This window comes from Panicum virgatum, chromosome 9K, assembly GCF_016808335.1.
Source record: "Panicum virgatum strain AP13 chromosome 9K, P.virgatum_v5, whole genome shotgun sequence".
NCBI classification, from domain to species: domain Eukaryota; kingdom Viridiplantae; phylum Streptophyta; class Magnoliopsida; order Poales; family Poaceae; genus Panicum; species Panicum virgatum.
The window spans coordinates 9,584,173-9,605,886 of record NC_053144.1 but is presented as its reverse complement, the minus strand read 5'-3'; the positions used below and the strand labels follow the sequence as shown (position 1 = coordinate 9,605,886).

At 51.9% G+C, this 21,714-nt stretch overlaps 2 protein-coding genes and 1 long non-coding RNA gene across 4 annotated transcripts; all 3 read right to left on the bottom strand.

Moving 5' to 3' along the window:
* Positions 1 to 4,735: 4,735 nt before the first annotated feature.
* LOC120649969 lies at positions 4,736 to 9,853 on the bottom strand. The gene is made up of 3 exons (XR_005665428.1): positions 9,071 to 9,853; positions 5,237 to 5,348; positions 4,736 to 5,107 (listed from the first exon to the last, which is right to left on the bottom strand). It is a non-coding gene; the product is annotated as an uncharacterized LOC120649969 (long non-coding RNA).
* A 1,566-nt stretch (positions 9,854 to 11,419) lies between these two features.
* Positions 11,420 to 15,699, bottom strand: LOC120649968 (receptor protein kinase TMK1-like). The gene is made up of 2 exons (XM_039926918.1): positions 13,026 to 15,699; positions 11,420 to 12,250 (listed from the first exon to the last, which is right to left on the bottom strand). The coding sequence occupies exons 1-2, from the start codon at positions 15,394 to 15,396 to the stop codon at positions 11,721 to 11,723; spliced, it is 2,901 nt and encodes a 966-aa protein (XP_039782852.1). The 5' UTR covers positions 15,397 to 15,699; the 3' UTR covers positions 11,420 to 11,720.
* A 3,014-nt stretch (positions 15,700 to 18,713) lies between these two features.
* Positions 18,714 to 21,154, bottom strand: LOC120649966. Of its 2 annotated transcripts, XM_039926917.1 has the most exons (4): positions 21,053 to 21,154; positions 20,393 to 20,970; positions 19,096 to 20,299; positions 18,714 to 19,021 (listed from the first exon to the last, which is right to left on the bottom strand). In XM_039926917.1, exons 1-4 carry the CDS (start codon positions 21,116 to 21,118, stop codon positions 18,926 to 18,928), a joined length of 1,944 nt encoding a protein of 647 aa, XP_039782851.1. In that variant the 5' UTR covers positions 21,119 to 21,154; the 3' UTR covers positions 18,714 to 18,925. The 2 variants fall into 2 exon arrangements, with proteins under 2 accessions (XP_039782851.1, XP_039782850.1); XM_039926916.1 differs by having other exon boundaries at positions 19,096 to 20,970.
* Between the last annotated feature and the right edge of the window lie 560 nt (positions 21,155 to 21,714).

Below are 21,714 nucleotides of genomic sequence, written 5' to 3'. Positions count from 1 at the left end.
CTTCCATGCCCTGCTGGCGCTCTGCCTCAGGGAGGTCTTCTCTTGTCCTGTCAGCTAGGTGCCCGTTGGGGAAACGTAGCTTGCGGCGTGGCCTGTTGAGGTTATTATGTAGGCGTCATAATGGGTGAAGCCGAGCCGTCGTGTCCATCTGTCATGGCAGACTGACAGGCGCGGAGTGGACGGCGCCAGCGGCTCCACTACACGTCTTGGTAATACGCGATCAATAGTGTCCCCTGGTCAAAGACTCGCCTCGGCCTCTGCTATATCAATGCAGACGTTCACCTACCACAATGAATGTAGTGGTAGGTGATCCTTAGTATGGAGACCAAGCGGCCTTACATACGTGTCTTGTGCTTGGAGACACGTGGCAGCTCCGGACCCCCCCCCCCCCCCCGAGGCGGGGTGTCAACCCCTTCCCTTAGTGAGCGGTCCGGGCCTCCACGAGAGGTCCGGAGCCCCCAGCTGTTCGGGCTGAGCGCATGCTTCTTCCGGAACACGTGGTGCTCCCAGACCTTTCCCAGCCGGGGGACGGGCCCGGGGCCGTTGTCGGGTGAACAGGGTTCCAGACCGCAGGGGTCCGGCTGTTTGGTCGTAGTCAAGGATAACCACAAGGCTCTTGCCTAGACACCGTAAGAGGGGGTACCCCAGTTCTGGGGTACTGACAGTGGCCCCCGGGCCCACCTCGGGAGAGGTACGAACCTGCGGGTGGGGCCTACTATCGTGATGTATTTCCACACAAACTTGATTGCGTCGGTGTGCTCATGCAGAGAGCGGGCGCTCCGGACCCCTGAGGCCGGTACACCGGTTGCCAGGTTCAGGTACTAGAGTTCTCTCCACAGGGCGACGAAGGTGTAGGCTTAGAGTGCAGAACCAAGCTAAGCAGCTACACAGACTTCGGATCGCTCAGGGAGCAAGCACCATTTCCCGGACCCCGCTCTTGGCGACCGTGGCGAGCGGTCTCCGCCGGAGCGGGCCACCGGAGTGGACTTGAGACGACCGTGGTGAGCGGTCTCCGCCGGAGCGGGCCACCGGAGTGGACTTGAGACGACCGTGGCGAGCGGTCTCCGCCGGAGCGGGCCACCGGAGTGGACTTGAGACGACCGTGGCGAGCGGTCTCCGCCGGAGCGGGCCACCGGAGTGGACTTTGAGACGACCGTGGCGAGCGGTCTCCGCCGGAGCGGGCCACCGGAGTGGACTTTGAGACGACCGTGGCGAGCGGTCTCCGCCGGAGCGGGCCACCGGAGTGGACTTGAGACGGCCGTGGCGAGCGGTCTCCGCCGGAGCGGGCCACCGGAGTGGACTTGAGACGACTGTGGCGAGCGGTCTCCGCCGGAGCGGGCCACCGGAGTGGACTTTGAGACGACCGTGGCGAGCGGTCTCCGCCGGAGCCGGCCACCGGAGTGGACTTGAGACGACCGTGACGAGCGGTCTCCGCCGGAGCGGGCCACCGGAGTGGACTTGAGACGACCGTGGCGAGCGGTCTCCGCCGGAGCGGGCCATCGGAGTGGACTTGATACGACTGTGGCGAGCGGTCTCCGCCGGAGCGGGCCACCGGAGTGGACTTTGAGACGACCGTGGCGAGCGGTCTCCGCCGGAGCGGGCCACCGGAGTGGACTTGAGACGACCGTGGCGAGCGGTCTCCGCCGGAGCGGGCCACCGGAGTGGACTTTGAGACGACCGTGGCGAGCGGTCTCCGCCAGAGCGGGCCACCGGAGTGGACTTGAGACGACCGTGGCGAGCGGTCTCCGCCGGAGCGGGCCACCGGAGTGGACTTGAGACGTTGCTGACGATCCCATGAATTACGTCACCGGACCACATAGTAAGGTGCGAGAAGCCAAGCCTTATACTAGAAGAGAGCCCGGGACCTCTAAAGACAGCAGTCTCGGATACTAGAGTACTTGTAGCAGGGTAGTGAAGTATGTAAACTTAGGGTATATTACCAGGCTAAGTTACGCGGAGCTTCTCTACCCCAGGATACGAGTACTACTTCTCCGAAGCAGGTCCTTAGGGGTCCGAACTGCCTTCCAGCTAGAAGGGGTGTCCCCACCTGACCACAAGCCAGCAACTCAATTTGGATTGTTAGCAGCTAAAAGAGAAAAACTCCGTGCGGGAGAAGGAATCATGCAGGTTGAGCGAACAAGTGCTATTAGGTTTAAAGTAAAGATAGGACTGAAGAAGCAAATCTCCTTTATTGGTTGACTCGTGGTGTACATCAGAGGCCGGGATTACGAGGGCGGACCTCTACCGCTCTGGACCACTTGCTGGTGTCGCCTGTTTGTGCGATGAAGCCAGAGGTCGGGTTTACAAGGGCGGACCTTTACCGCTCTGGACCACACGTAGGCACCAAATCATTACAAAGGAGAAACACACTCAATCCTATCTTAGTGATAACCTACAGCCGTCGCCCCGTAAGGCGAGCACGTTGCTGGCCGTAGTGGAGCTGCCATCTTGGGGGCTCTTCTGAGTCGTTGGGGCGATGGCACCCTGGACGTGCTTGTACAACATCATCCAGCATCACCTCGGGAGCTCGGGGGACCACTCCTTGCCTAAGAGCTGTCATATGCTTAGGTAGCATGAGACAAACTCTTTGGCTTTGAAGGGGTGAAGCCCCCTGCCGTCGCCAGCTGCCGACGGAAGCCGGCCTGATGGCCGCTCATAGTGAGCTGAAGCCAGTTCGACGCCCTTGCGCAGCAGAAGGACCGGTACGAAGCGCGGAGAGGTGCTGTCGTTCGCCGGCTTGTCCTTGGTGCTAGCGCCAGGGGCCCCTGCGCCTGGTGGCGGGGCCCTGTCTGCAGCAGCACCAAGCACCTCGGGTGGTGCTGGCGACGACGCGACGACACGGCCAACTTCCTCCGGGATGGCCGTTGACTCCAGGCTCCATGTTGAGAGAAAGTCTTGAGCCGACGCCATGCCACCGCAGAGGAAGCGTGGCCGTTGCTTGAGAGAAAACCTTGAGTCGATGGAGGGGCGGCAGTGCCCAGCGGTGCCTCCGCTGTGCGCCGCCGCGCCGGCTCTGGGGTGTCGCAGTGGCGACGCACAGCAGGCGCCGCTGCCGTGCACCACCACACCGAGGGCACTGGTGCCTCAGCATTGTGAAATGCGGCGTAGGTGCCACCATGCCTCTCTTCATCTTCTCGCTGCTGTCGCAGAGGATGAGCACAGCCTCAAAAGCTTGGAGATCTAGCCAACGCTTGCATCATCCCCACGGACGGCGCCAAATGTCGTGGGATTTTTAGGGTACCCACGGCCGGGTGGCGGAGCACACCCGCCTATTCCCGGTGAGGGAGGACTCGGGGAAGTGCCAGGCGGTTAGGCTAATCTAGGACGGAGGCAAGCACACATGAACTCACGATCTAGAGTGGTTCAGGCCGCCGGAGCGTAATACTCTACATCCACTGGGAGAAATATTGTTCTTGGTTGTGTATCAACCTATCCTCTGCCGGGGCTTGGCCTTTGCTCAGCCTGAGCCCCCTTCTAGCGGGCGCCCTCCCTTTTATAGATCAAGGGGTGCGGATACATTGGTCGTTGAAGCCCCGACAAGTGGGCCCAACGTGACTATGTAGCATACTGCGCAGAGTACTTAAATGTCTACAGTAGTTGTGAATCTTTTCTCTGATATCCTTCCATGCCCTGCTGGCGCTCTGCCTCAGGGAGGTCTTCTCTTGTCCTGTCAGCTAGGTGCCCGTTGGGGAAACGTAGCTTGCGGCGTGGCCTGTTGGGGTTATTATGTAGGCGTCATAATGGGTGAAGCCGAGCCGTCGTGTCCATCTGTCATGGCAGACTGACAGGCGCGGCGTGGGCGGCGCCAGCGGCTCCACTACACGTCTTGGTAATACGCGATCAATAGTGTCCCCTGGTCAAAGACTCGCCTCGGCCTCTGCTGTATCAATGCAGACGTTCACCTACCACAATGAATGCAGTGGTAGGTGATCCTTAGTATGGAGACCAAGCGGCCTTACATACGTGTCTTGTGCTTGGAGACACGTGGCAGCTCCGGACCCCCCCCCCCGAGGCGGGGTGTCAACCCCTTCCCTTAGTGAGGGGTCCGGTTACTATACCGGGGGTCCGGGCCTCCACGAGAGGTCCGGAGCCCCCGGCTGTTCGGGCTGAGCGCATGCTTCTTCCGGAACACGTGGTGCTCCCAGACCTTTCCCAGCCGGGGGACGGGCCCGGGGCCGTTGTCGGGTGAACAGGGTTCCGGACCGCAGGGGTCCGACTGTTTGGTCGTAGTCAAAAATAACCACAAGGCTCTTGCCTAGACACCGTAAGAGGGGTACCCCAGTTCTAGGGTACCGACAATATTAATAACATGGCAATTTTTACTTCTCTTTTGTCAAACGTGGACTCTTTAGTGTACCCTAGACAGTTAGAACTTTTTTCTAATTAATTTGGCAATTTCTTACTTCTTTTGTCAGACATGGACTCTCTAGGTTAACCTAGACCGTTAGATCTTCATAAAATCCGACGGTGCAAATCTTTTTCTTTTTTAGATTAATGTGAGAATTTCTAAATTCTTAGGACGAACGTGGTGGCTTCTTCTATCACTTAAATATGTATATAACTAGAAATTTGGCGCGGCCGTTGCCGCGCCTAGTACGATGAGTTGGCCAGTGTACCTTGTTGATATTAGGGCTATGTATATTCTGTATTTTGGCCTGTCTCCTGTAGTGTGTTTTAAATATACAAATATCATGAATTGTTTCCGGATGGCATCAATGGCATCAATCATCGTGAGTTCAGAAGATATATACATTAAGTAATGGTGGAAAAATATGGAAGACAACAAAAAAATGTTATTATTGGCATACAGGTGAATATCATGCAGTCGCTAGTTGCAATTTGTACAGGAAAGCATTGTCCTTATAGCCCTAGTCCTATTTTCTTCAGAAATGCTCCTAGGAATGCTACAGTTGCAATCAGAAATGATGGCATAATTTTCCTTTTCTACAAACATCTAAGAAATTGGTTAACACAGAGGTGAAGGACATCACAAGCAATTTACACAGCAGAAGATTGATAAAAGCCTCCAGTCTATTTTTCGTCGGAAGTCTTCATGCCATCATGGGGATGCTGCAGTCACAATAGAAATCGCTAGCAAGTGACGTGCCTGTTAATGGAGGTGGAATCTTATTATATATATGTGGTTTGGTTTGAGACTTATAATTGTTTTAGAAACAAAAGGTTTTTGTAAAATAATAGCAAAAAGGTTTATGTAAAATAATAGCGAAGATATTACCTTAGTGTTTCACATTGTTTGTTCTGTCGTAGCATCTAAATTTCAGATAGCCATTTATGCATGGATACATGTAGAAAGTTTGGCCTTGATGCTTGTTTGAACACACACATATCTGGGTCAAAACATTAGCATAATTATGTTTATTTAACAGTAAGTAGTCATCGACAATAAAACTGGCAGCTGAGTCACCATGAATGTTGCTATTTGACTCGAATTTAAGCAATACCAAGTATCCAATCAATGTTGTGGTAATTTATGTAGCATTGAAGAATAATTTGCCATATTTCCAATAGCATTTATATATTGATGTTGTGGTAGTTGTGAATCTTTCCTCCGATATGCTTCCATGCCCTGCTGGCGCTCTGACTCAGGGAGGTCTTCTCTTGTCCCGTCAGCAAGGTGCTCGTTGGGGAAACGTAGCTTGCGGCGTGGCCTGTTGAGGCTATTATGTAGGCGTCTGAAAGGCCCTAGTTTGGTTTTGGTAATTGAGTGATAATTTAGGTGGACTAATAAGTGTTTATATTGAGATACACAGGAGATTAGTCCACACAAAGACACTAGTATGAGCGACATATGCCATGGAGGAGAAATGGCTAAGGGTTGATGCTATGCTCATATAGTGTGATCGAGGAGCTCATTGCATATGAGACATGACATGGAGTTATGTGACCAAAGTGGAGAAGATCAAGACAAGGCTTGGCTTGATGGACCGGTTGCAATGGAGAAGGGCAAGTCAAGGCTTTGAAGCGAGGGACCGAGAGGCGGTGAAGCTTGGGCAAGATTTGGCGCCGATGGACCGAGGCAACGGTGAAGAGCGAGCAAGGTCAAGATCGATGGACCAAAGAGGTCATGTGATGATATGGAGTGGATCATATCATTTAAGAAAGATCAAGCCAAGTGTTGACTCATGATGATGATCAAAATGCTTGATGGAGTTTGGTGCTTGTGTGGCATCAACATTTGGGAAGATGAAATGGAATGCGCAAGGCAAATGTATGACTTGTAGGGCATTTCATTTCACCGGTCAAAGGTTGTGTAGAGAAGTGCATGACCGGATTTAGGATAGAAGGCCGTACTATCAAGAGGGGCAAACTTGTTTGCATATCGGTCATCTAGTGCCACTTGAGCGATCTAACATTGCGATGTTGCTAGGATCGAGTGGCGTGGTGAGATCAAGTGAAAATCCTTTGAAAATGTTTGTGAAATGCTAACACACATGCACATGGTGTTGTTCACGTGGTTGTGTTGGCACATTTGCAAAGGAGAAAGAGTTGGAGTTGATGTTGATCAACTTTGGGAAGCAAGAAAGGTCTTTTGTTTTTCTCCGGAAATTAGGTTGTCTCTTGGAGTGGAATACTGCTTTGATCCATTGTGTTTTGGATCAAGAATTCAGTTGGGTTGTGTAGCCCTCTGAATTAGCTTTCCATAGAGTCCAAGATCACCTAATTTGGACATTGGAGCTAAGAGTTATGGCCATGTTACGGAGGTACATTTCTGCTGGAAATAGACCTGCGGACGGTCCGCCCTAGACCTGCGGACGGTCCGCCCTTGAGGGGCGGACGGTCCGCCGTTATCTCGGTTGAGCTCAAACAGAACCGTTTTTGGCTCTGTGGGTGGTCCAAAATGACCTGTGGACCGTCCGGTCCATGGGGGCGGACGGTCCGCCTTTAAAAGCTGAAACGGGCGCAGAAACTTGGTTGTTCTGTCTTGGGTGCCCAAAATGACCTGCGGACCGTCCGGTCCTTGGGGGCGGACGGTCCGCCTCCTACTGAAATTTCTGGGACAGAAACACTGCGGTTTCTGTGTGTGCTCACGTTTTGAACTGCGGACAGTCCGCCCCTGGGGAGCGGACAGTCCGCCGGTAACTTCCAGATTTAGTCAGAGACGTTTGCAAATCGGTTGGTTCGAAGTTTTGAACCGCGGACAGTCCGCCCCAGGGGCGCGGACAGTCCGCCCGGGGCTCTAACGGTCGACTCTGACACATAATCATTGCAGTTCTAGCCGTTGGTTTTAAATGGCGGACGGTCCGGTTTTTGTGAGGCGGACAGTCCGCGAAAACTCAGTTTTCACGGGATTTGAGTGTAACGGCTAGTTTGGGGCCTCCCTCTATAAATAGAGGGTGTGGCCGGCCATTTGAGTAGAGAGAGCACCTTGGGGACTTGATGTCCATGTGTGAGAGTGCTTGAGAGCCCTCTACTCACTCTAACTTGATTGTAATCATCCGATCGAGTGAGAGAGCGATTCTAGTGCGATTGCTTTGAGAGATTGCATCGAGTGGCACTAGGTGATCGTGTTGCAAGCCGGTGTGCTTGTTACTCTTGGAGGTTGCCACCTCCTAGACGGCTTGGTGGCAAGAGACTCCGTTGAAGCCCGCAAGAAGTTTGTGCGGTGCTCCGGAGAAGAGTTTGTGAGGGGTATTGTGCTCACCCCGCAGGAGCCGCGAAGAGCAACTCTAGTTGAGCGAGACGTGAAGAGCAACAAGTGGTCCGGCCGGATCATGTGCTAGAGCTCGGTGTGAGCACTCCACGTGGGAGAGTGTGACTTGAGAGTCACCACTAGCAAGAGGATCGGCGGCAACCTTGGAGCTTGTCTCAACGGGGATTAGCTTGGTGGCAACCAAGTGAACCTCGGGATAAAAATCACCGTGTCAACTTTGTCTACTCTTCTCGGTGGTTTGCATTCTCCAAATCATAAGCATTGTATTTACATTCTTCTATATCTTGTGCTTGTGTAGTTGCTCTCTAGTGATTAGTTAGCTTGTGTAGCTTGCTAATCATCTTCTTACTTGTGTAGCTAGAAGTAGAGATCTTAGTGTATCTAGTTAGCTTGTGTAGCTTAATTAGTTGCTCTTGCTTAGATTGTGTAACTAAGCAAGTTGAGATCTTGGATTTGGATTGTGTATCCTTGTCCTTGAGCATCTAGTGAGCTTAGGTTGGCTTTGTGCTTTTGCTCATTAGAATTGTGTAGGAGCTCCCGCGGTTTGTGAAGTACTAGTGCTTAGTCTTGTGTGACTTGGCATTAGAATTATTAAGAGAGTTCTTACTAGCTTGGCACTCCATTTGCTTTGTGTAGGATCTTTTTGGAGGTGCCTTAGAGTTATAGTTAGAGGGGTGTAGTCTTGGCTAAGCGAATAGTTTCAATTCCGCATAAGTTTCGGTTAGCCGGCGCAATTAGTTTTAGAAAGGACTATTCACCCCCCTCTAGTCCGCCATCTCGACCCTACAGCGTCATAATGGGTGAAGCCGAGCCGTCGTGTCCATCTGTCATGGCAGACTGACAGGCGCGGCGTGGGCGGCGCCAGCGGCTCCACTACACGTCTTGGAAATACGCGATCGATAGTGTCCCCTGGTCAAAGACTTGCCTCGGCTTCTGCTATATCAATGCGGACGTCCTCCTACCGCAATAAATGCAGCAGTAGGTGAACCTTTAGTATGGAGACCAAGTGGCCTTACATACGTGTCTGGGCTTGCAGACACGTGGCGGCTCCGGACCTCCCGGGGCGGGATGTCAATTCCTTCCTTTAGTGAGGGGTCCGGTTACTATACAGGGGTCCGAGACCCCATGGGGGTCCGGGACTCCGCGGGACCTCCACGGGAGGTCCGGAGCCCCCGGCTGTTCGGGCTGAGCGCCTGCTTCTCCCGAAACACGTGGTGCTCCCAGACCTTTCCCAGCCGGGGAACGGGTCCGGGACCGTTGTTGGGTGAACAGGGCTCCGGACCGCAGGGATCCGGCTGTTTGGACGTGGTCAAGAATAACCACAAGACTCTTGCCTAGACACAACAAGAGGGGTACCCAGTCCTGGGGTACCGACACATACTGTGGATAGATTAATACCTGAGCAGGGGCATCGCCGTGTTCAAGTAAGATGAGCTGAGACCACAGGCATACAGAATTACAGGCTCTTGCTTGCGTTGCGTTCTTGTCTTTAGGCATTTCTAGAAACAACTTGTGAGCGATAGTACGTCATAAGGAGCAGCACCGGTATGCACGAACGGAATAACGAAATGCAGACGCTGCTACGGCCGTCCCTCCACGGTGGGCAAGGGGAGCGCTCCCCGTGCAGCCGCGTTGAAGCCGATGGCTTGTCCGCCCCACGCGCCCGACGCAGGGCCTTCCCAGCAGATCCGCCGGTCGCCTGCCACATGCTGATGTCAAGCTGCAAAAGGATCTAATCCAGTTCCGCCGCTCGCCGGCGCCAAGCTAGCTCGTTGGGCGCCACCGCGGATGTCGCCGATGAGCTCGCACCAGAGCAGGGAGCGCGCAGGAAGCAGCGCATCTGAGACCTGACCCCCTCGCGGCCGTGAATCTCTCCTTGCCTCGCTTAGGGATACAAAGGAGGCAGGCAAGTAGGCGGGTGGAGGCGGAGATGTCGATGTGGACGAATGGAGCGCGGGAGCAGGCGTGGAGAACGGGCGGCCTCTGGTGGAGTCGACGACACCGGACGGGAATGGGCCTCGAGCTCGACCAGCGGCGGCACGTTAGCTGGAGCAAGTGGCGGCGGCCGGCGGGCGCCGTGAGGATAGGGAAACAGAGTGGACGAAGCCTCCAGAAACGCTAGCTGCAACGCACGTGCTGGGACGCCCGATCAACATCCGACGGCTGAGGAAATAAAGTGACGTGGACGAATGAAATGCTAATTCGAGGGTCAGGTTTCGTCTTCTAGAGATAGATAGATAGATAGGTTGGCTCAACTCAAACGTTACCGGGAGCCCCGGACGCCGTGGGGACTAGCAGAGGAGGGGCCAAGCCGCGACGTCCCTCGCCGTCACGGACTCACGGGGCCACCCCGCCTCGGGCGCACGCGCGAGTCGACAACCCAGACCCTGCCGGTCGGGCGGGCGCCCTCGGCCCTCGCGGTTCCGCAGTCGCATCGATCGCAAACTTAGCCGCCAACGGTTTTGACACCCCGGAACGCATCTTTTAAATTCCTCTCTGAAAACAGAAATGCCACCATTTGTCCAGAAGCATAAACTGCCATGCCGTTGGCCGTTGCGAACTCGAAATCGACCCGCACGCATCCGGAAACCCAACGACCTGTCCACCGGGAGGACGACGACGCTTCCCGCATCGCCAGCGCAGGCGGCGCTTGCACGATCCCCCGGGCCAGACCGGCGGCGACGAGGCCAGCCGGACCCGTTGCAGCTCTTTCCGACGCGACAGGTTGCCGCTGTCGGATCGGCGACCCCGCGTCGGGTCGCGGACAAACCAGATGACACCAGTCGAGATCACAGATTCGCACCACAGGGCACCAATTAAAATCGTCAAAAGGAGGTCCAGGAACACACCTGCTACGCCCCGTGCGCGCCTACTTTGCTGCTGCAGCTCAGCGCCACCCTGGGCTCGACACGGACGCGATTTGGAGCCTACTGCTCCAGAAGAGAAGGCTCTGTACAGAGTCCAAACGCCAAGCTCGGACGAGCTGTGAATTGCGCGTGGTAGGATACCAGGTGCGAACAAATCTGACGGAACAGGGCCATGCACTGGAGTCGCGTCGCGGTCGGACAACTGGATCGCAAATTCCAGTCTCGTTGTCACCGGATGGCGCACACGGGCCGCGTCGTTTTCCTCCCCCGGTGCCCCGCCTTGAATTCAGGCAGGTGGGCGGGCAGCGGACGCCTCTCCCCCAGCAAATCAGCAGCGCATCGCTGTCCGCCCCGGGCTCCTTCCGCGGGTACCGGTGGACACAGGTCGTTAGCGCGGGGGGTTCAGTTAGTGCTGTGGTTTTGGTTGCCGTCTGCGACGATCTGGGAGCACAGCTGAAGCTAGGGCGTGGGGTTGGAGCTTCAGCTAGTGATGAGGACTCTTTTGTTTAGTTGAGCTGCCCAACATGAATTAGGTACAGCAGCATGACGGATGAGCGGGACCTGTGTCTGGATGCAGCTTCCTGCTCTGGAGATTGAAGCCGCATCTGGCGCCTTCCAGCTACAGGTAGCAAGAGCCAAAACCTCAGTACTTCCAACCTTGTTACGGTCACATGGCAAGGTATCTATCTGCTGGATGATTACGTACAGATCAGAGACCTGATCAAGACCAATAATTGAGTTGCTACATGTAGTGTCATGCACTCATGACACTCGATGGTAATCCCAGAGGAAAAAAATAATAATAGGGCCAGTGAAATGATCATAGCTGAGGCGCGGCTGCACAAGAACATGCATCAACTTCAGGGTGATGCTTTTTGACGAATGGGATCACCTTCATTTGCAAATTGTCAATATTCGATACAATACAACCAACAACCCTAGCATTCTTCTACTTAATCTTAGCAAACGACATATCCAGTTAGCGAAATTTGCAAACTTCCATGCAATCAGTCAAGATCACTGCATACATGATCAAAGGGCAGCTAAATGGCAGTACAGGGCTGAATAAAGAGACATTGAATATTTGGGGTGAAGAGACTAAAAGAATGAACACAAGGATTACTTGAGCCTTCTATTTCAACAAAAGCACAAGATTTAGGCACACCCTAGCAACTAGCTGTCTACCTTCCATCAGCAGAGGTGAACGACTCAGCAAATCCTGGAGGCCTTGTAGGGATGCTTGTCTGAGTGTTGTCCAAGCTTGCAACAAACGAAGAAGTCGCGCCATCAAAATGGCTGCTATCCTCGAAGGCTTGCCATTTCTTCAGCGCCTGAGGCAGCGTCATGTCAAGGTCGATACCATAGCTGTCGTCTGAGTCTGGATCGGTTGGTTTCCACACATCTGAAAGGGTAGAGAGCACATTGACAGCATGGCCCATGTCAGGCCTCTGGTGTGGTTCCCTAGCACAGCAGTGACCAGCAAGCTCTGAAACAGTGCTAACACTAGCAAATGTCTCCTCGTCAAGATCAATAACAGGGTCGATTGCTTTACGGAACGTGTCTTTGTTGAGCTGCATTCTCCGGAACCATGTAACTAAGTGCATGCTATCCTCAGGCTGAGTTTCATCAAGTGCCTTGCGTCCAGTAATCAGTTCCATCAAGATGACGCCAAAGCTGAAGACATCAGCTTTTGTCGTTACTCGTCCAGTAACTGCATAACAAACGTTTTTTTTGCGTTAAACAGATGTTGCAAATAGCACATTTGAATTCATCAATGCACAACTTACAAAATGCTGCCTGGCCCAAATTATCAATTCGGACAAGGCAGTAAAGATGATATGGTTATCAATATAGGTTATCTTGTTTTCTAACAGGAATATGGGGCAATGCTATGTTGGTGGGCTACTTATAAATCGCCCTGTTCTTATACTGTAATGTTTAGAGTCTGCGGAAAAAGAATAAGTAATTCAACCATAGATCAACATCTGGAGTAGAAGATCAATTACGACTTAAATGGACCTACCTAACAAGTAAACTACCCTATTTGATCTCTAAAAAGGTCAACCAAGACATCAAAAACAACTTTCCAGGCATCACATTTGAAATCTTCAAATCTTCTTAATGAGCACCTAAAGTATCTATTATGAAAGAAACAAGTCACTAACAGGGGTAATGCTAGAGTATCCTAGGATAGTGCACATGCACCAGGGAAGAAAAATACAATAGCAACTTAGCTCAATTCCACTATACCACAACTGGCTAATCATTTCAGATGAAAATTATAAAACTCAATGGTATTATTATGAACACGACATAAGTTAAATGTATTATGCTTGTTAATTGAAATGAAAAACCATTTCAGAAGCAAGTATTATTATGTTATTAAATGATATTATTATGGATGCACCGTAATTCAAATATATCACGCTTGTTAATTGAACACAAAGTATCTAGATACTTGAGCAGAAGAAATATAGGATGATCACCTGCATACTCTGGGGCAAGGTACCCAAACGTGCCAGCAAGTCTTGTCTCCACTGAGACACACTTCCCATCAGCTGGTGCAAGCCTGACCAATCCAAAATCAGCCACCTTTGCCTTCATGTCGTCGCCAAGAAGTATATTTGATGGCTTCAAGTCTCTATGGATAAAAGTCTGCTGAGCAAGGCTGTGGAGGTACTCAACACCCCTTGCAACATCAAGTGCAATGCTCAGTCGCTTTTTCCATTCCAATGGCCGCAAATTATTCTCGGACCACTCAAACAGGTGTTGGCTCAGTGTCCCCTGTGGCATGTACTCATACACAAGAATCCTCTCATTGCCATCAAGGCAATAGCCAAGCAGTGACACAAGGTTCCGGTGACGGACCTTGGTCAGCACAGCAATCTCTGATTTGAACTCATTTAGCCCCTTGTTACCCATCACACCAGCCTCCATCCGCTTCACAGCTATCTTTGTGCCATCGTGAAGCTCACCCTTGTAAACAGTGCCAAACCCACCTCGTCCTAAGATGTTATGCTCACTGAAGTTGTTTGTCACATTGCGGAGAACTTGGATTGAAATGACCATATTTCCACTTTCAACAACATGGATGTCCCGTGGATCGCTGCTTGCTTGGCTATATGTCTCGCTTGCTCGAGCACCGCCATTGGCATCTCCCCCTGCAACTGTGATTTTAACCATGTCATCTGAACCGGAGTGGCGTGGATGGATGACCATGGCATGTGGACTCTGCACCCTTCCAAAAGGCTTCTGCTTTCTCTTGTAACAATAGAATCCTAGTGCAGCAACAAGGCCCAGTCCAGCAACTGCACCAATCACTGAGCCTGCAATGACCCCAACAGAAGATGAAGAGGATCCCTCATTGCTTCCACTGCTTCCGCTACTGCCTCGCCCCGATGGACTGTCACTGCCAGTACCGCCTGATCCAGCTGTTGGTGTGGGAGCATCCTTGCCTATGTTTGGGTTGCCAGCAGTTTTCAAGGTTACATTCTTGGAAGCAAAGGTAGGGAGTTTCCCATAAATATTGTTGTTTGTCAAATCAACTTCTCTCAGTGAAGGCAATGAGGCAACCTCCTCTGGTACAGTACCAGTGATGTTGTTATTAGCAAGAATCAGCACCTGAAGTGAGCCAATCTTCGCAATGGCAGGAGGAATACTCCCACTGAGACCCATGTTGGCTAAAGACAGCCTAGTAATGTTCCCTTGTAAATTGCATCCAACACCAACAAAAGTATTACATGGATCATTCCCTTTCCAATTTTCTGCAAGCGAGCTTGGGTACATGAACCCAGCAGCCACCTCAAGCAGCAGGCTCACTCGGGGATCGCACGGCTTTCCAGGTTCCTGCAAGCAGAACCGCTCTGATGTTGCGACCAAATCAGGTTTCAGATCACCAGAAAACTCAGGCATCGGCCCTTGCAGCAAATTATTCGTCAGGGTCAACTTCTTCAGAGATTTCAACTTGACAAGACTGTCTGGTACTGGCCCTGTGAGCTTGTTGTCGCGAAGTTGCAAATCCCACAGATTATCAAACCCTGTGAAGTCCGGCAAGGGCCCAGTGAAGGAGTTAGATTGCAGCCACAGCTGCTGCAGAGACGTTATGTTGCGGACAAAGCTAATCGACCCATTGAAACTGCTCCCGTTCTGGTTATTGAGCCAGAGCTGCACCAACTGCACGCCGGCCAGCGACGCCGGCACGGGCCCTGAGAGATAGTTGTAGGACAGCGACAGCCGCTGTAGGCTCGGTATCGAGCCGAAGAAGTCTGGGAGCGTGCCGGAGATGTTGGCGCCGTTGGCGGAGAAGTTTTGGAGGTTGTTGCAGGCGGCGAGGTCGTTGGGGAGCGTCCACGGCGCGAACGGGTTGTGGTCGATGTCGACAGCCACGAGCTCGGTGAGGCCCTTGAAGAAGTCGGCGGGGATGGCGGTGAAGTTGCAGTCGCGGGCCAGAAGTACCTGGAGCGAGGAGAGCCCCGCGAGCGAGGGCAGCGGGCCGTCGAGGAAGTTCCCGTAGACCTCGAGGCGGGTGAGCGCGGTGAGGTTGCGCACCTCCGGGGCCAGGGTCCCCTTCAGGCCGCGTCCCCCGACCTGGATCGCGGTGACGTGGCCCGAGTCGCAGGCCACCCGATCCCACGGCTTAGGGGAGCAGGGGTCGCCGGCGATGTCCCATCCCAGCGTCTTGTCCGCGCCCATCGCCTTCGCCACCGCCCGCATCGCCGCCACCTCCGACGCCGAGGTGTCCGCTGCCGCGCCGACCGCGAGCGCCATCAGGGCCAGCAGCGCGGGCGCGCACCACAGGCCGGCGGCGCCCGCGCGCCGCCGCCGCCGCCGCGCTGTGGAGGCGGTGGGAGACGGCATTGCTTCAGAGAGAGAGAGAGTTGGGGGCGAAGGGAGAAGAGAGAAACTGGAGTAGAGAGGAGGGGGGTAGTACAGGGCACATGGGAAGAGGGAGAGGGCCGGTGGCACATGCGTGGGGCCCGGCCGCCGTGTGGGCAGGGAAGGAGCGCCGATTCAGCTAGGGTTGCGGCCGCCCCCGGTGTGAAAATGACGGGACTGCCCCCCTCGCGGCCGCGCCGGTTTGAACCGGGTCTCGCGGCGCAGCGGCGAGGAGCCGAGAGGGCACGAGAAGCGGGCAAGGAAGACGACGCCAGCTCACGCCCGCTGACGCGTGGGGACCACGCGGGGTGGCGGGCAGTAAAAAGCGCCGCGATCCCTGCACCAAAAGGCGGGGCGATTTGCGTCCGCCTGTCTCCGCGCTGGAGCAGAGCTGGACGGCGCGCGCCGGGCCCAGCCGGCAGCGTCACGGGTGTTCACTCACGCCGGCGGTGGGGGCTGTGCTCCACTGGCGGCAGCGGAGGAGAGAGCGAGAAAAAGGGCGAGAGGGAATCCAAGACGGCTTCTCTTCTCCTCATAACCAGTCCTCTCTCCCTCGTATGAGGTGGGGCCGGTGTGGATACCGTGTCGAACCACCGCTGGGTCCACGACGGGCCCCACATGTCAGCGCCCGGTACGGACTGGAAGTCACGGCCGCGTTGGCCGGCGTGCCGCGTCCGGCTCCGGCATTCAATGGGGGCGGAGCGGCGAGGGGGAATGGGATCCCTTGCGGTTTGAATTCGTGTGGGCAAAAGGCAAGACCCCGCTTGGCTACAACGCCCTTTCCTTTGCTGTACAACGTCCCATGCGGCATCTCTATGCGCGGCCGGCGAGTTAGGTCGGTCATGTTGGGCGGGGCCGGTGTAGCCACGCCTCCGGTGGAGTGCCGGAGCCGCAAGACCCGAGTTCGCCCCTCGCCACCGGTTGGTCGGGGGATGGACGACGGCTCAGGTTGCAAGCGGAAGTGGGTAGGTTTTGGTTTACCCAAATACTGACCCATCCTATCCAATCATCTATTAATTAGTTCTGAATTGGCCTGATAGATCTCAGATTCTAAAACCAGTGGAACCAATTGACCTAGTGGGTCAGCACATGCATGCGCACTCACTGTCCGCTTGCTTTCAGATTCTCCATGATGTGCTCCGCCTACAAGTTAGATGAACAATGGACTAAAAAAATCGCATTATTTTCTAACAGATAATAGACCTCAGCATTCAGCCATCGCAATATCACACCAATATGTTCCAGTCTCATTCCTCTATGTACTACTGCCCTATATCAGAAGCTAGCAAACAACGACAATCCAACATCCAATTAAGTTTAAAAAAACCCATGCATGCAGATCTAAGAGAGAGAGAGAGCTGCAGCACCTAGATATGATGGTGACTAGGTCCGGCGGCGCTTTGGATGCTTGCGTCTGGCAGCAGCCTGGAGGAGGACCACGGTCTGGTCTGGTCTGGAGGAGGCCATCAAGTGATGCAGTGCAGGGCCGGTGTGCTCGGGCGGCACCAGGCCAGCAACGAGTGCGGCGCCGCCGGCGCCGCCACATCGACCCGGGAGCCGCGGACGATTTCTCATGCTAGGGATTGGGTCAACTGAATGACCCGTAGCACCCGGCTCTATTTGACACCAAAACTAAAATGGGCCGGACGAGTGGGTAGTAACACCACGTTTTAAGTTTTGGGTATCGGGTTGTTGGGCCGACCCACCGAAATCTGCATGGCGAACGACGGCCGGTGAAGTAGTTGCAGACTTGCAGTGGCATTTCGCCCGCGATGGATGGAGGCCAAGAAAGAGGGGATTTGGATTTCCCGCGAATCATATCGAATGTTTGAATATATGTATGAAATATTAAATAAATTTTATTTATAAAACTTTTTGTACGGATAGATTGTAAATTGCGAGGCGATTCTAATGAGTTTACTTAATCCATAATTTACAACAATAATGCTACAGTAACTATCTGCTAATTATGAGTTAATCCTGAATTAATTAAATTTATTAGATTCCTCTCGCGATTTATAATTCATTCGTGTAAAAAATTTTACAAATAGATTTTATTTAATATTTCAAAATAATAATATTTCATTTCAAAAAATTTACACGTAAACATCTAAACACGGCCTACTATTTGGAAATTCTTGATCACCGGTGATAATCTGGATTTCCGTGGCGAGTTCCAGCCATCGTTCTCCCTGAAGATTCCGCGGGCGCACGCCGAGAGGAGCAGGAAGGAAGGGACGGAAAGGAATAGGATCCCCGCGGTATCTCGCGTTTCATTTCACCGGCCCACATGATTCTCTGCATGGGTTGCCGCACTTCGGCCCCCTGCCTAGTCTGCACGCCCACCTGACCAACTACCGCTCGCTCTCCATGCAGGCGCAGCGCATCGGTCTCGGCTCTGTTTTTCTCCGAACTCGTCGAAGCGAGAAGGCCAGAAAGGTTGGAACTTGGATTTGGAAGGAAGAACCCGTATAGCCCGTGGCCCCGAGCCGGCGACGCGTTTGTCTTTGCGCGTGGGAAACTGCTCGTGCGGCAGGCGCCACAGTTGGCTGGCTAGTACTCCATCGACCGGGAGTCGTTTAAGGCTGCCCTTGCCAAGAGGCCAGGCCTCCAGAAGACAACTGGACAAGGAGGTACCGGCCCTAAAAAGCCTGCATTGCTACGGTTGGAAGTTTTACGGAGACTGTTATAACATTAAATTATGACTCATCAGTTTTACTGATATGACGAGAGAGTGAAGGAGATAGTTTTATAGAATGAAAGAGATGTTCATCTCTATAAAACTCAATCGGCACATTTATTCAGTACTTCTTAGTCTTAGTAACTATGTCATGAAAATGTAGTCTGATCGTGATCGTGATCTCGTTCTGCTTTTGCTAAGGCAGGCGGAACCCTGGTAGTCTGGTAGTACGGTTTAACTTTTAAGACATACCTCATTTCTAATTAGTGCCACCCTGGTACTGTAGTACTAGAAGCAGAAGAGTCGAACAGTGTCGAGACCAGGGTTCACCTTACCGACGGTAAAGCGATTTTCGCCAACTAGCGGTATCGGTAAACCGGCGGTAAATCACCGGAAACCGCTAGAAACCGCTCGAAATGACACTTCAAATTCAAAAAACCGGTAACCGTTGTGTACCGACCGGTAATCGATGTTTACCGACCGGTAACCGTCAGTTTTAACCGGTAAACACCGTATGACTTTGGAAAATTAAAAATTTTGGCAGCATTTCACCGTAATTTTGTAAATATCATTACTGATGGTATATACTAAATAATTATATAACATTTACACATACATAGAATAGAAGTTCATATCCATAAAAATAGAAATTCACATCCATAGTCCATATAGATCATCACAACAATAGTCCATGCAAATCATCACAACTACAGTCCATACAAGTCATCACAATCATAGTCCATACAAATCATCACAACCGTAGTCCTTACAAACCATCATCGTCAATATACATAATACATAGTAGTTGACACGATACATACCACATGGAGTTTATTCTTCAGTCTCATCCTGTTGATATGAGCTATTGCCATAGGCTCCATAGGCCCCATATGCGCCATAGGCACCATATGTCGCATATCCTTGAGCATGCGTATTGAACGTGATGAAATTTTGATGAAACAATAAAAATAATACAAACTAGTTGCTAAACCGCCATTTACCTGCACATTGTAAGCATCTTGCATGTTGGTGCTTGTATAGCCAACATAGGGGGGTGGCAAATAGGGTACTCGATGTGATGATGGATATGCATATGGTTGGTCATATGGATAGTGTGGATAAGTATAGTCTGTGTTCACTGAGCTAGAGCTATCATCATCATGGGGAATAGAATGACGTGCACTGCTTCTAGTCTGTCGTTGTGAGCTAGGTGCACCATGATCCGTATCTTGTGTGGCATGAGTGAACTGGCTCTCCCCGGTAAACCTCATACCCTCTCCACCTCCAACTACATCATCACCCCCGCCACCTCCGCCTACATATCCCCCACTGCCAATCCCATCATCACTAGCATCGGTGCTGCTGTCGTCACCCCCATCATCATGATCATCATCATCACCGACACTAGGATCAGGTGTGCTGTCATCTGTTCTAAATTCTTCCTCTTCAATGTCATCCTGTCTTTTTCCTTTCTTCCTTTGCCGATCCGATGGTCCAACACGTGTCTTTCTCTTACCAACATGTGTGTCACCAACAGTCTCTTCTGCCCATTCACGTACATCCAAATTCCGTAGCTCTGGAATATCACGTGCAATATCTGTAACGATGGTGCTAGGAACTGGGGTGTCACTTAAATCAGAATCCTCATCCAAAGCCGGCGCTGCATTGGACCTCCCTAGCTCCATCCACTTGCGAATAGCTGATTGTTGCCTATACAATGAGAGGTCCATCATACCGGCAATAGGATCGAAGTCACTTGGCTCAGGTGTGGCTTTAGCACGCTGGATACGAAGCCGAAGGTTGTAGTTGACAAACACCAATTTGTGGAGCTTCTTGTGACCCATCCTATTGCGTAGCTTTGTATGGATGAAGGCAAACGTACTCCAATTTCTTTCACATCCACTTGAGGACACACATTGTGAGAGTAGACGCATCGCTGCCCTCTGAAGTGTTGGTGTATCTGATCCAAACATAGACCACCAACTAGCTGGTGAGGTGGAGCGATCCCTTGCCATCCTAATAGCTAAGTCGCTCCCAAATTCTCCATACTTCCTCCTGAAGTACTCATACTCCTGAAGTGCTTTGGTCGCTCTGGTTGTGTCAAACATCATTTCCATCCCCCTCTTCATATCTCCCAGTACACCGTCCGTCACTCCACTTACATAATTGACATATGGATGGAGTGTACAAGCAGCTTGCACATATGTGCCCATCATCACAGTAACCAGCATTCGAGCGATGATATCATTTGTGATCTTTCGAAAACGGGCCTCATCATGAGCAAATTTGCTTGCATATGTTTGCCTTGTGTTTTGATATTCCATGAGCACTTCTCCCAAAGTTGGAGTCTTGTCATGATCAGCAAATCTCAAAAAAATGTATAGAGGCTCAACATCATCAATAACACTCTGCATGGCATTCCACCAGTCAAGTGCTGTGAGAGACCGAAATGCATACTGACCTTCAGGTGACTTGAAATGGCGTGAATTTCTGAATTCTGGAGACACCATCCATGCCATGAATTGATCCTTCTTCCTCAAAAAGGTCTCTAGAAACATGTAATTGGTGTCAAATCTAGTTGCATTCCATTTAACCAACTCACCTCCTATGGCTTTACTCATCATGGCATGTAGACTGTTTGAATTGTACATCCAACTGCATATCCTCTGGGCACTTTTGATCATTGCATCGTGCTCAGGCCATTTCCCTATATCCTTCAACATGAGGTTGATGGTGTGTGCAAGACATGGCTGCCACACGATATGGTTGTACTCCTCATGCAACAACGCACATGACTTCTTGAAGTTTGAGCCATTATCTGTGACAATCTGCACAACATTTTCGGGCCCAACATCACGTACAATTTTTTTGATCTCCTGCATGTGATAGCAAAATATAAGATTCAAGCATTATGAAGAAATGTACATCATCCCATGGTCTTGTGAGTTGTGAACATACCGTTAGCAAGAATGCATGGTCTTGAACCACACCAGTTGCATCGACAGACTTCCAAAAGTACATCATCCCATTGCTATAAATTAAAAAGTTGACGACACTGTTACGACTTACACCGGTCCAAGAATCACACATAATTGTCAGACCATGTTGTGGCCACTCTTCCTTTCACTTCTCTATCTCCTTTTCAATCTCAGTTATAGTAGCGTCCAAGTACTTGCCATCTATCTCCTTGCCAGTTGGCAGCTGGACACCAACTCCTGCATTAGAACAACGTATTAGCTCAATATTTTGATTTATGTATACTCCTGCATTACAACAACACATTAGCTCACCTTGGTTTTGTGTCTCTATGATGGCTGCCCTGAAATAGGGGTCATCCACTTTCCTACCAGGTATACCAAGTGCATGCAGTGCCTTTGCCCAAGCTTTTCCCACCCTTTCCTTCGCACTCTTACCCTTGTTGGTCCATGGTCCAGTATCTATCCTTGACTGCCGCGGTCCAGAGACGGTCGCTAGGTGGAAATCTCTAAGTCTTTGAGGGATCTGTGTCTGACTCCTCGTCAATCTTGGGCCACCTCCTGAACCAGAGCCACCACCCCTCTCATACCGTGGACCGGCCTTCTGCTGAAATTGAAACTCCTGACGTGATTGATGTAGGGCCT

Excerpts from the sequence above, each read along its gene's own strand:
- LOC120649968 (XM_039926918.1), bottom strand. The coding sequence starts at position 15,396 with ATGCCGTCTCCCACCGCCTCCACAGCGCGGCGGCGGCGGCGGCGCGCG. Across the intron at positions 12,251-13,025 it reads CCTTGCCCCAGAGTATGCAG|TTACTGGACGAGTAACGACA; the intron begins GTGATCATCCTA and ends TTTGTTATGCAG.
- LOC120649966 (XM_039926916.1), bottom strand. The coding sequence starts at position 21,118 with ATGATGTACTTTTGGAAGTCTGTCGATGCAACTGGTGTGGTTCAAGAC. Across the intron at positions 20,971-21,052 it reads ACCATGCATTCTTGCTAACG|GAGATCAAAAAAATTGTACG; the intron begins GTATGTTCACAA and ends TATCACATGCAG. Across the intron at positions 19,022-19,095 it reads AAGATGCTTACAATGTGCAG|GCTCAAGGATATGCGACATA; the intron begins GTAAATGGCGGT and ends TTCAATACGCAT.